We start from the raw sequence: 14,154 nt of genomic DNA on the forward strand, positions 1-14,154 counted from the left end.
AAAACTTTGTATATTTATTTATTATGATTATATAATTTAAAAATTTATAATTTTATTTATTTAAATAGCTAAATTATTAATGCTTTCATACTTTTTATTCTGCTTATTCTACTAAAAATTATTTAACAAAAGAATCCCATTCTTCGTTCCAGTATTTCAATAATTTTTGCTTTTGTTATTCTTCTAGCAAGCTATATTAAATACTATTAAAACAGCATAACTTCAAATCCTTAAGATCTAATAAATTAAAAGATATTAATTAGTTTATAATCATAATCTAAATATAACAAATAGTACCAAATTCTTAAGCTAATGTAAGAGTATAGAAATCATAAGTGATTCCATTAATACCGAAAAATCCTGGATCATCAGGATTAATGCAGATCTTAATTCCATAGTTCAAAAATGTTTTAGCAGGATGGAGTCTTAGATCAGAAATGTAACGCAAAATTTGATTTGAGAGGGGATTAACTTCGATGCAGATCTTATCATTCTTAATATAATCCATCAAGTAAGCGTGATGAATAAGATTAATGCCGTGACCTATTCTCTTTGTTTCCAACAATAATAAATCAACTAAATTACTATTTTCTTAGAAATTCAAACTTTCTCCACCTTTTTTTTAATATTAAATTAATTAATTACTAACTTTGATCTCACAAAACTATATTATAATTGAATTCTATTTTATTACCATGGAATAAGAAAGGTAATTCTACTCCATATTCTTTTTCAATTTCCTTTTTCTTTAATAAAGCAGGAGCAAAAGAATCCATCATTCTGTATCCATCTTCTTCCTATACAAGGTCGAAGCCAATATAAAAGTCAGGGTATTACTTCTTTGCCTTAATAGCTTATGCCATGTAGTTTTCAACTTATTAATTATCCCAACACTTTAAGCCTTAAATAATTATGCTATAAGAAAAGTTAGGGTTTAAATTTTTTCTGGCCTTATTAATAACTTCTTAAAAGATGGCGTATTCTTCTTCTAATGGAATTTGCTTATGGTCATCATCAAATAAAGACTAGAGGAAAGCTCTAGCTTCTATACGATAGATTCCTTCTTTAATGAAATGCTCAAATGTTCTATAGAGGTATTACTTGAAGTAATCTTTGTGTAGAATTAATTACCACATTGCCTAAATTTTTGTTTCAAATATATCCCATGTATGTCTGGTCATGTCTGTTACTTCATCCTCGATCACAATTAATCTGGTCTTAATGTTCTTCAACCATTCTTCTTTGTTTTCCTTTTTATAATTTAAAAGTATTTTGCATGCTATTGTTTACAATTCATGAAATTGTCAATGTCTACATTTATGGACTTGCCTAAAATGAATTCCAATTATAAAAAACTGCAATAAAATGTTTACCTGTTTATCTCTTATCTCTGAGAGCCTCTCGAATCCTTTTTCTGCTGCCTCTTTACTTTTAAAGTATTTGAAGGTATTTGTTTCAGGATTGAAAAATGTAGTATCCAAAAATGCAAGTGTCTCAAAGAACTGTATGTATTTTAAAGAATTATTTAGAATTAATCATTTAACAATTTCTTTAAGTTAAAAAACGATTTAAATATGAGAAGACTAGACAAAAATCTAAAGATATTTATGAATATGTGTTTTTAAATGCTTTAAAAGACAATGTTTAAAATGCTTACCCACTCAATATCGTTGCAAGTATCGAAATGAAGATGGAGGATTGAACCTTTTGGCATTTTGTAGAAATATTTCCATAGATTCGACTTTTCAATTTACTCCTTATGGCGCAAAGTGTATATTTGGTAAAATTCTTCAGGATATCCTTCCTTTTCCTTAATAATAAGCTTTCTAAATACTTCGTTTGCTTCTTCGTCTTCGCAAGTGAATTCAAGTTCTTCATATTTTCTTTTTGTGATTTTGTTCATCAATGCTTCCTTTTTGGATTTGTATGCAATGTCTGCAGCGCTCATTCCTACTAACTTTTATTGCTTTTTATTTAGTGTTAATTTTGTTTGTTGATAATCAATCTGATATAATATTTATACAATATTTTTATAACAAATAAATTATTTATTTATTTATTTTCAACTGAGCATACTTTAAAGCTACAAATGATGAATTAAAAGCTATGAATTTTATTGATTTTTTTATCTTAAACATATATATAGATGTCAAAAAAGATAATCACAAAAGATATATCTCAAATTTTAAAGAGCAAACGAATAAACGAAAGTAATAAATATTAAACAAATATAATAAAAAATAATTTGAAACTCATAATATCCATTTTATTACTTTATATTTAAAATAATATTTTAGTTAAATTTATAACTGATTTGATGATAAGTTTATTTTTGATAGATTTTGTTAAAACATAAATAAAATTAGTAAGTATGATTGAATGTAATAAATTTATTAATATTAAAAATAACTTTACTGTTATATTTAAAATTATTCAAACCTAAAAACCTTATAGTGGTTATTAATTTTCTGTTTAATCATAAAGAAAATTTATTGTCGAAAGTTGTTAAATAATTGAAAAATCAAAAAAATAAAATTTTTTGAGATATAAATTAACATTTTGACCATATTTTTAAAACAATAAATAAATGATAGTGTGTTTTTTGAAATATTCAAATTAAAAGCAAAAATAAATATTTAAAGGTTAAAAATTTTCCTTTAAAAAATTATTATTTCATTGGCTAAGCATTTCTAAAATCTATTTGACGTAAGCATGCAGTTTTAATTTTTTAATTTTCATTTTTCTTTTAGTTATTGAAATATTTTAACAAAGTGATCTTAAATAGTATATCCTTAAATAAATTGAATTTTCTAATTTCATTTTATTGTTAAATGTTGATACTTTTTATTGATTCAAGAATCTTAAAAGCATAATTTTAGTTTTGTAAATAAAATTTATAATTATTTTAACTATATTTCAAATACAATAAAATTTTTAGAGCTTAAATATCAATGTTTTTTATTCCATTTTTGTTTTTATTGATCTAAATAATTAGAAAACAATAGACCATTTAATAGAAAGTAAAATTCCTTACTTTTCTTAAAATAAAATTTTTAAATTCAAATATATATTTATTATTAATATTTGATTTTAATAATTTTAAGCATTCTATCTTGTTTCAAAATAAAAAAAAAAGATTAATAACAATTAATTTTATTTAATGAAAACAGCAAATAATAAATATGAGAAATTTATGTGGAAAACAATTGTTTGTTTTTTTGTTTTAATTAAATTTATTTTACTAACAAATAGAAAAATATAAATAGTACTCTTAAATTTTTGAATTTAAATAATATTATATATAAGCTTTCAAATAATTTTAAATAATATAAACAAACATAATAAAATTATTAAAATAAAGTAAACTGCATTCTTTTTTAACCACATTTGCCATGCTAAGTTTTTGGTTTTGTTGACATACTAATTAAATTAATTAAAATAATTAAAAATTAAATATTAAAAAATTAAATAATTATTATTTACAATCTTAGAAAAATCTTTTAATCCAGCAGCATTTTCGTTTAACTCTAGTTTTATAAATTAAAAAATATATCGATTAAATATTAATAAAATGTCTAAAGAAGGTATATTTTAATTATTTTATTCTTCATTTCAAATTCATAAAATTATTTGAGAATCTAAATTCTATTAGAATTTATTTTTTGCTTGTATATGAAATTAATATTTTTTATACCGTTGAGGTTTTTAGTTCTGTCCATGACTTTAGAAAATACTTGTGTCATGATTTCATGGATATCTGTCATATCGTTTTTAATTCTATCTATATTTGCTTGAGATCTCTAATCAGAAAATTCTTTGCATTTTCTTTTGATATATCTATCTATAAAATAAAAGTTTATTGTAAATAAATTTTGAAGGTGGTGTTTGTTTGTTTATTTATTTATTTAATTTGCTATTTTCTGATCAAAGATATATATATTTCTTCTTTTTAATTTGTCATATTTAAAAATAAATAAAATAATAAATTTTACCAAATTTAATGAAACTGTAAGGAGTTTCTATGGTAGATAACTTTGAATAATAATTAACACCTGTTGTACCAAAAGTATTTTTCAATTCCTATTTTGAGTTTGTTTAAAAATAAATTTTTACTAATTTAAACCAAATTAATGCTGTAATTATGTCTAAATATATTTAATTACTTCTGTGAAACCCTATTAAATATCTTTAACGTACTATCTGCACAACTTTACATCATAAGTAGAGCTAACCAAGGCTATAAAAACGACATCATCTTAAACTAAATAACTGTAAAAAATAATAAGATTCTCATTTATTGCTGGATATTGATTCTTTTTTAAATTTATTTATAATATATAAATATATACCCAATTGTGTAGTTTCCAAATTCAACAAGCCTAAAATCTTAATTTTGTTTGAAAAGAGAGTCATTTTTAATGAATTTTTTTAGCTAGCCTGATATCTCAGGTTAAATATGAGCACCTTCAGTAGTGTACTCGCAAAAAACTAAGCCATCTTATGCACGAACTATTTTTGATATGTAATTGAAAAACGTTAATAATATTTTGCTTAAAATAAAAGATATAAATTTCTTGTTTTTTAAACGCATCTAATGTTTCTCTTAATTAAATTGATTTTATAAAGTATTATTTTACCTATAGTTGTTTGAAAAATTGAATGTGATTGATTCATTTTATAACTTAATATAACCCTATTAGCTATTATGTATTATTTTATTTTCTTTGTAATACTTCAGAGAACTTGTTTGTAATACTTTATCTTTATCTAGAAATTAGTTCAAAGATTTTTTTACTTTTTAATATAATTGATTTAAATTATTTATTTAATAATTCATTAATAAATTGAATGATTAATAATAAGGAGGGTTGAAGTATGTTTTTAATTTGTTTAATTTAATAAGATCATACATAATAAATTATTTATTTTAAACGTGTTGCCTTCTAAAGTAGAAATATTTGTTTCTTTTCTTTTTATATGAATTGATTATTTTTTAATTAGAATTATTTATTTCTATTTAATTCTAATTAACTATAATTTAATTATTTTCTGACAGCACTTAATTTAAGATAGAACAACCATCTATTAGCACGTATGTAAAGTGTGTTTGTTTAAATTAGTAAAACTAAATCTTTTGTTTACAAAATAAGTCATAAAACTATAAGAATATAGAAAATACAATTTTTTAAATTTGATAAATAAAAAATTAAACCATGTAAATAAAGTAAAGTAAGAAAAATAATTAACAAATTAATGAATTCTGTTATACAAATATTTTAACTATTAATATTAATTAAATCTTTATTAAAGATATTAGACATAAAAAGCATTAAAAAATTAATCTTTCTACAAAATGGAAACATTTTATTAAAATAATATATATGTATGATATTAAGTTATAAAAAGAATATAATTTTAATTATGAAATTACTTTCATCGTCATTTATTTCTTTTATGCTATAATATCCAATAAGATATTAATTTAGATAAGTTTTAGTACTAATTAACTCCTGAGAAAAATAAATTTTTTCAGTAACAATATATTAAACTTACTTTGGGCAAATATAAGTTTAAAGTAACAAATGAATAAATGAATAACAATCAAAAAAATTATTTTTCTATTTATCTCCAATTTAGATTTTAAAATGGAAATTTTTTTTTAAAAAAGGTATTTTTTCATTAACTATAATTTATAAGAAGAAAGTAAATAATTCAATTTATTCTAATTTTATTAAAAATTATTCAATAGATTTAGATATTTGCACATTTTTAAATATATTTTTTAGCTTTTGCAAATTATTTTGAGTATTTGATTTTTAGATTAAAAAATAATTATTTTAAGCTTTTTAAATTTAAATTTTTAATTATCAAGAGTAAGCTTGAAAGCTAAAAATAAATATTTAATTTAATCTACAAAATAAGTAAAAGATTTGGCATTTTTAATTTGATAATGCAGTTAAAAATAAATAATTTTAGATTCAATTAATTATTAATGCTTCTTTAGTGGTATTTTGTTATTAAATTGGAGAGTCATTTTACTAACATAAAAGATTAATAAATTTAAAAAATAACGAACAAAATTAGGTTTGTAAAATGATCTTTGTTGCATTGAAGATATTTTAATTTAGCTTAAAGAGAATCTAAAAGCACATATTATTTTTACTATTAAATAAAAGATTGATATAGGTTGATTAGATAAAAATAATTAAGTTTTGGTGCTTTTAAAACCACTAGTGTTTTGTATTAATCTAAGATTACTTAAATTGGCGTGATATTTATTTGTTAATTAGTGATTTGATTACAACACTCTTTATAAATTAAAATATTGATAAATAGGAATTTGTATTTTTTTTACGATAACAAAAGAAAAATAAAATAATATATAGTTAAGTGGACATCAAATATTTTCATGATTAAGTGTAATTAATTAATTTTTAGCATTTTTAAACCTATTACAAATAAAATATACTTTAAAAATCATTTAAATTTGTATTTTTCTAGCATCTAAGTATTTGGAGGATTTCTTTGTTTAAGATAATGAAGGATTTGAAGGCGCTGATCATGATGAGTTTGATGCGAGCCACGATAAAAATTAAAAAGGGAGCACTTTACACAAAAGAATAAATTCTAGCATATTAGAGCATAAAATTCACATAAAAGCCAATGAAGAAGATAAAATTGAAATATCTTAAAAGAATAATGAATTACCAGAGGCTAATCCTCTGCTAAGCTCATCTAAACCAACGGATTTTAAACCTAGAATACTGATCAAAGATTACTAATATATGTAAATTAACATATTAATTTCTTTTAAAGCTAAGACAAATTTAGTAAATAAACTTTAAATACTATTGAAAAATAGGGATTTGCCTTACATTTTACATAATAATGTGGATACTAAGTATAAAAATAGACATGATTCTGATTAAGAAGATTAAATTGTTCAAGATACTCCTTCAACAACTATTTAAGTAATGGCATAAGATATATATATAAAAATCTTTTTTTTAGAATCTTAGTACTTATTATAATAGTTTAAAAATTTGTAATATATTAGCAAGAAGAAGAAATATAAGGTGTACAGTAAGATGATGAAAAAATAAGTTAAAGTTTGTATCAAAAATATGAACTATCTAAGAAATATGAAAAAGTATATTGCAAATACAAGCAAGAAAAAAGTATTGAAGAGTAAGTCAAGAGTTTTGCAGGCTATTATATAAATTTAAGCTATGTTATGGACTTTGGAAGCACTATGTTTAATACCTTTCAGGAAAACAAGATGAATAGGCCAGAATATAATTACGAATTTGATCTTTATAACCGTATTGACCAAGGAAAAAAGGAAGAATTCTCATCCAAGCAAGAGCAGATTTCATTTGACAGTAGATTCGAATGTGGAAATTTGTATTAAGTTTACACAAAAAGTCCTAATAAAGAATACGATTTACTTTTGTAGAACGATATAAATACAAAGGGATATACATAGTGGTTTTTTTTCAAAGTTTCAAATTACAAATTCAAAGGATTAACTGTCAAATTCAACATAGTTAACATCGCAAAACCTTCTTTACCTTTTAAGTAGGGTATGAAAATTTCAGTTTTTTCATTAAAAGAAAATAAGTTAAAAAATAATGGCTGGATGAGAAAAGGAAAAGATATTTAATATTTTAAAAATAAAATTATCAAAGTAATTTATAAAATTAATTATCAAAATTATATTTTTAACATTCATTATTCGAATAAAGGAATAAGATCCTAATTAATATTACTACACTCTTTCCTTTACCTACAGATTTAAACATGAGGATGATGAGATCTATTTTGCCATGAACCCTCCATATTCTTATACTAAAATGACTAAACATTTAGATTATGCGATTAATAAATCACTAAAAGAATAGCCAAACATGTAATTTATTTTATTTTTTAATATTGTCATTTTTTATTTATGTTAATTAGAATAATAAAAAAAGATATCTTATGCTACAGTGTCAGTAATAATGCAGTGCCTTTGTTATCGATTACAGAAAAATCACCTTCAGGAGGAGAATCAAGCAAAGAGTAGCTCAAAAATAAAAATAAAAAGTTAATTGTTATTATAGCGAGATAGCATCCAGGTGAGACAGTTTGCAGCTATAAAATGGAGGGTGTTATTAACTTCTTGATTAGTAATGAACCAGAGGCTTAATACTTAAGGCAATAATTTATATTTAAAATAATTCCAATGATGAACCCAGATGGAGTAATTTATGGAAATTTTAGATGTAATATATCAGGAGTAGATATTAATCGTTAATGGCAATAGCCTTCTAGAGTAAGTTGATTAAATCAAAAAATAACAAAAATAAATAACATTTTTTTTACTTTTTAGATACTCCATCCTTCTGTTTATCATGCTAAAAAAATGATAGCTACATCAAGAGAAGAGGGCTTAAGACTGGAATACTTTATAGATTTGCATGGACATTCAAAAAAGTATTTTTATTTTGTTAGCTGATTTCAAAACTAATTTTCTTAGAAAGTCAAAATACAAAAATTTTAAAAATATGTTTTAAATAAATTAACTTTTATGAAATCTTGAAATGTAAATATGGGTTAACATTTTTTTTTGGATTAAAAGAATGAACAGCTTCATATATGCTTGTAGAAAAGATGAAGATTTAGTATCATGTAGAGTTTTTCCTGTTATATACTCAAAGATTTCGTCAATCTTTTAATTCAAAGACTGTACATTTAGTTTAGAATAGTATAAAGAAAGTGCTGCTAGAATTGTGATGTGGAATGAAATAAATAAGATAAGAGAGTAATTTTTTGAATGCTTTAACATCTTTACTGTAGAGACTAGTTTTTTTGGTTATAAAATTGGTAAAAAGAATGAACATTTTTTGATATCTGATTTGCTTGAGCTAGGAGAAGATCTGCTTAAGTCAGTTTATATTAATCATAAGGGAGAAGATAAGGAATTGTATCCTAATATTAATAGACAAGAAATAATTGACAAAATGAATGAAGATATTCAATAATTTGTTGAAAAAGAATCTAAGGATAGTGGTAGTGATTCTGATCCTCTAGCTGATGAATTAAATATTGATGAGAAATTAGGATCTATCATACCTATTAAAATAGCTAAGAAGTTAGGATTCGAATTAAAAACTAAGCAAAGTGATAAAATTTCTTCAATTATCTAACAAGTGAATGGGATGAATAATTCTGTTAAGGATAAAAATAAAAAATAAAAAAAAAAATCAATTGGAAATCAAAAGAATATCATATAAAATGGGTAATAAATTATTTTTTAGCAGCTATAAACTTTGCCATTAAATAGCTAAGCAGTAAATTCTCCATAAAAAGATTCTTAAGCAGCTTCCAATTCTACAGGTAAAGCTAAAAATAATAATGCTTAGGATTTCTCTTAAAGTCTTATGGGGACTTAAGTGGCTTCTTCTCTTAAAAAAAGAAACAGCTTACTCTTTTCTGATTCATAAGCTCATAAATTTTAAAACAAATAAAAATCAAAATTTTATAGAGGTTAGAGCGAAAATAGATCTAATGTGCTAAATTATAATGGAATTACCTATTTAACTACAGAAGAAAACACAAAAACGGTAAATGTGAATAATATTGAAACTACTCCTTTTTCTGCAAGTAATAATGAAAGTCAAAATATTTAAGCTTCTACGTCTATTGTGATTATTAATAACCCCGAATTAATTAATTAACCCCACTAAGTAATATAAAGCAATAGCAATACCAAAAAAGTAATTATTTTTAACTCAACTAATACAAGTAATTTGATATAGCCAAGTGTAGCTAAAACCTCAACTCCAATTTAAAGTTGTTTAAGTCCTTCTTAAAACCCTAATACGAGTGCTCAGCAACCTTAATAGACAATCACTCTTAATACATTAAAAGATCCAAGCATTCTTTTCATTACTGAGAAAAATAAAATAAAGCCATCTCAACTAAACGATAGTTAAGTGGACAAGTAAAGGACTACTTAGCATGTAAGTTAAAGGAGTTATGATTAATAAATTGCTAATTCTCCTCTATCAAATAATGGTACTAAATAATAAACTGAAACACCTATAAGAAGTAGACATACTTCTGATATTTTACGCCAATAAATTACTACTATTTAAAGCTTATAAAATTAACAAAATTTGCATATCGCTTTTCAGACCACATTAAATTCTGCTAGCTTATCAAATAATGGAACTAACATTTTTATTTAGGCCAATTAATTTAACACTTAACCAAATAACTCAGAATCTAACACAGTTTAATTAAATAATAATAGCAATATAGTTATCAACAATTACTAATCCAACTAAAATTATAATAACTAATAAGGTCAAAACAATAAATAAACTTTTTAAATTTCAGGCAATAACATATAAAACACGACTGCTAATAAGCAAACTACAGAATAAAATTTGTAAATTTCATCATTTTTCAAAATTTCATTTTTTTATTTATTTATTTTTAACAAAACTTTATTAAATAATAGGGCGACTAATAATAGTATAATTATATAAAATACAAGTGGGGATTAATCTAATAATTAAGCTATAAAGATTAAAAATTCACCAAACCCATCGTTTTAGATTAAATAACGAAACATTAACGGTGGTGCTGTAGGGATAAAAAAGCAAGATCTAAGAACAAAAAGCTCAACTACTCATTAAACACAACCCGCCAACATCGAAATGTAGCTTTATTTAAGAAACAAAGCACTAATGGGAAATAATATGTCAGTGATACAAAATAATAGTAATTTTATTAATAATAATAATTTGGGCAATGCAATTTCAAATAGCTAATTTCAATAGTAGTAATAATAAAATAATACAAGTTCATAGGTTGGGAGCAGTAATTATTCAAATAACAGACTTGTTAACGTTGGATATTAGTCGCTTATTTAAAAAGTTCAACTATTAGGCATGTAAAAAAGAGCCAATACAAAAGAATTTGATGAGCCTAACTAATCACCTTTAAAATACTAACATTCTCTGTAAACTCAAACTGAAAGATAGAATGGATTATCATTCTTATAAAGTAACTAAGGTAACAATAATAATACCTAAGTTGCAAGTAATAACTAATTGGAAGATAATTTTTCAACAACTTTTTAATCAAAATAGTTTTAATAAGCTAAAATTAACAAATAAAAATTCATCGATAGACACTTAGTAAGAAGCACAAATAAACCTTTAAGTTAACATGTAAGAAATAATTATTCTGCATCAAATAAAGACTCAAGTTAAGTCAATAAAACAGATTAATCATTTATAGGAAGTAATAATAATACGTAACCTGACGAAAACAATAAAAATCAAAGCTCTTCTCCTAAAAGATATAACACTCAGCTAAACAATTAAAAGCTTGAAGTGTATTTCACTAATGCAAATAATACTGAGTTTATTGTGTCTAACTAGTCAGACGTGATAAATGCATAGTCTTTTGATATAATCAACTCAAGTACAAATGGGTTTATGCAATAGAACTAAAAAGTAATAAAAATTGCTTAAACAAAACTAATTCCTATCAAGGATGATTAATCCTCTTCGAATTAAGTTGATAATTCTTCATCTTTGATCAAGAACTTAGCATCTCCTTTGTAGCTTTTAGGCAAAAATCCTTCATAAAAAAAGATTCAGCTTTAGCAAATTCAATAATAAAATTAACATACTTCTGACTTTGCTAATCTTGCAAGAAATACTTTAAGAAGCAACTCTCTGCAGAAGGGGACTTATGTATAGGTAAAGGAGCCTTCAGGTTAAGATCCTCTCATGCTCACTTTTACGAGATTAAACAGAAATTAAACTAATAACATTAACAACTCTATGTAAAAGGAGCTAGCTGGTATAGATTCAAATAGAATGAAAATTCAGCAAGCAAATATGACAAAAACAGAAGAAATAAACTATAACAAAAAATATTAAGCTGCATAGCGTTCCTTGAAGCTAAATTAATTGATGATAAATGAAGCTAGGATTAATTCTGCGAATTAAAATTCATATATCCCAAACAAATAAATGTTAGCTTTTAATGATGCACACTTAGTTAACAAAATTTGATATTTCATATAAATAATTCGTAAATAACTCACTCTCTTATAATAATTTTAAAATGACTTATATTATCTTATATCAAAAAAAAAATTTCTCCTATATTTTATTCTTTTGCATTCTCTATTGTAACATCTTTTATATTAAAAATAATTACAAAAAGCATTTTTTGATAGAAGATATTTTTTGTAAAAATTAATTTTTATTTATTTATTTAGATTGAGTTGATTCCAAATTTTTGAGAAAATATTTTCTATAATAAAATTATTAAATTATTTTATTGATTTGGAGAATTAGCATCTAATAAAAACAGCATGACACAATAAATAATTTAAAAATTATTTAGACTAATAGACATAATTTTGTTTTCATTAGGCAATTTATATAAAAGTTATATTTTAAATAGTTTTTAACTAGAAAAGCGAAAAAAATGAATCTGTAACAAATCTATAAAATTCAATAATAATTAGGATTTATATCTAAATTTTATTATTTTGCTTTGATTTTAGTCTAATTATAAATTAAACCTATTTTATTCTATCTAAAATTAAAAATTCATTTTAGAGCAATCGAAACTCATTTACCATACTTATAAACATATTTGACTGTCAATATGAAAATAAACAATCTGTAAAGCTATCAAGATAAATTAAGGATATGACAAAAATAGGTTTGACAAATTTTCTCCCTAAATTTATAAAAGAAAATTATAAATTTAAAAATATGAATGTAAATTAACAAAAATAATACTAATTTTTTGATTCAAAGTCTATAGATTAAAAATTTAGTACATCTCTTCATTAAATTTAAACTCATTTAAATTTCAAATAATAATAAAATAGAAAGTAAGTAAGAAAGAAAAAATTTATTGATCAAAAAAATTCTATAATTTTAAAATATTATGATAGATAAATTTTAAAAAAAAATAAATAATTTTATTTATTTTTCAACTCTATTTGCTTTTATTTCTTTGATTTTTGTTTTATTTATATTTAGCATATTAAAAAAGTATAATATAAAAAATAATCAAATTTAGCTAGCGTATTTGTTTTATCATCTTTGATTTATTTGATTTTTTGCTAGCCTTATATTTAAAAAATAAAGTAAATATAGATAAATTTATCGATGTCATACTTGATTGTAAAATTTATTTTATTAATTGAATATCCAGTCACTAACCTATTTGATCAGGGTGTTGCCGACGTAAATCAAAGTAATTCAAATTCACTTATTTAAGATTTAATCAATTTATTAACATTTTGATTATCTTAAATTATAGTAAATTAATCTATTAAATTCTTACTGACTTTACTCTACTAACTTAAAATTAAAAATTTAATAATTTAACATTTATTGGTTCTACCAAAGTATATTTATAATTGGCAATTAATTTTATATAGAAATCTATAATTTTTTAAGAAAGAACAATAATTATAAAACTAAATAAACTACTTAATAAGAATGAAAATCACTTTATATATAATTGCTTTACTCTTTACATTATATAATTGTTAAGAACTACAGCTAACTGAGTTAGATGGAATGGTACTCTATGCTAGAAGATTTGATGCATGTAGAGAGTTAGATCCAACTGTTTGCTGTTTTAAAGGAAATGTAAAACTTAGTGTATCATACGATCAAACATCAATAAAGTACTTTAAATTCACTGGTGAATAAGTAGGAGATAAATGTGATGGAACTTTAATAGTTTTTCCTACAAAATATAGTTCAACTTAAAAATCAGTATAAAGTGGTGGCTTTTCAGTAACTGATATCAAAGGAATTTTTTCTTATAGTTTTCTTACTAGCTACAGAGAATATACTGAAAATAACTAAAATAAAGCAGAATTTGAATTAAATACAAAAACATAAGGTAAATAATACTACATAGATTAATACTTTATGTATAACAAAGTACTTAGTAATATTTAACCAGATCCAACTTAAAATCCTGAAAGTCCAAAAAATTAGACTTCTTCATCAAATATTTTAATTATAGCATACAATTATATGAAATTATTAACAATCACTTTATTATTTGTATTTTTATTTTGAAATTATTTATAGAAATTCTCTTATGTAAATT

At 22.6% G+C, this 14,154-nt stretch overlaps 4 protein-coding genes across 4 annotated transcripts; 2 read left to right on the forward strand and 2 right to left on the reverse strand. All coding sequences in view use genetic code 6, as the record gives it.

Annotated features, from left to right (window-relative positions):
* Positions 1-85: 85 nt before the first annotated feature.
* TTHERM_00727830 (adenosine/AMP deaminase) lies at positions 86-1,948 on the reverse strand (the record flags this gene model as incomplete). The annotated part of the gene is made up of 5 exons (XM_001022668.2): positions 86-237; positions 298-615; positions 695-1,250; positions 1,374-1,502; positions 1,658-1,948. The coding sequence occupies 5 exons, from the start codon at positions 1,946-1,948 to the stop codon at positions 86-88; spliced, it is 1,446 nt and encodes a 481-aa protein (XP_001022668.2).
* Positions 1,949-3,309: 1,361 nt separating this feature from the next.
* Positions 3,310-4,674, reverse strand: TTHERM_00727840 (synaptobrevin; the record flags this gene model as incomplete). Its single annotated transcript, XM_001022669.3, has 7 exons — positions 3,310-3,420; positions 3,484-3,527; positions 3,695-3,841; positions 3,993-4,080; positions 4,164-4,269; positions 4,350-4,509; positions 4,638-4,674. The coding sequence occupies 7 exons, from the start codon at positions 4,672-4,674 to the stop codon at positions 3,310-3,312; spliced, it is 693 nt and encodes a 230-aa protein (XP_001022669.2).
* A 1,660-nt stretch (positions 4,675-6,334) lies between these two features.
* Positions 6,335-12,077, forward strand: TTHERM_000727850 (zinc carboxypeptidase family protein; the record flags this gene model as incomplete). The annotated part of the gene is made up of 9 exons (XM_012799342.1): positions 6,335-6,419; positions 6,502-6,787; positions 6,863-6,971; positions 7,058-7,687; positions 7,746-7,909; positions 7,960-8,314; positions 8,372-8,475; positions 8,621-10,435; positions 10,508-12,077. The coding sequence occupies exons 1-9, from the start codon at positions 6,410-6,412 to the stop codon at positions 12,075-12,077; spliced, it is 5,043 nt and encodes a 1,680-aa protein (XP_012654796.1). The 5' UTR covers positions 6,335-6,409.
* A 1,116-nt stretch (positions 12,078-13,193) lies between these two features.
* TTHERM_00728850 (hypothetical protein) lies at positions 13,194-14,123 on the forward strand (the record flags this gene model as incomplete). The annotated part of the gene is made up of 2 exons (XM_001022671.2): positions 13,194-13,281; positions 13,585-14,123. 2 exons carry the CDS (start codon positions 13,194-13,196, stop codon positions 14,121-14,123), a joined length of 627 nt encoding a protein of 208 aa, XP_001022671.2.
* Positions 14,124-14,154: the final 31 nt, after the last annotated feature.

Source organism: Tetrahymena thermophila, assembly GCF_000189635.1.
Source record: "Tetrahymena thermophila SB210 genomic scaffold scf_8254476, whole genome shotgun sequence".
NCBI lineage: Eukaryota > Ciliophora > Oligohymenophorea > Hymenostomatida > Tetrahymenidae > Tetrahymena > Tetrahymena thermophila.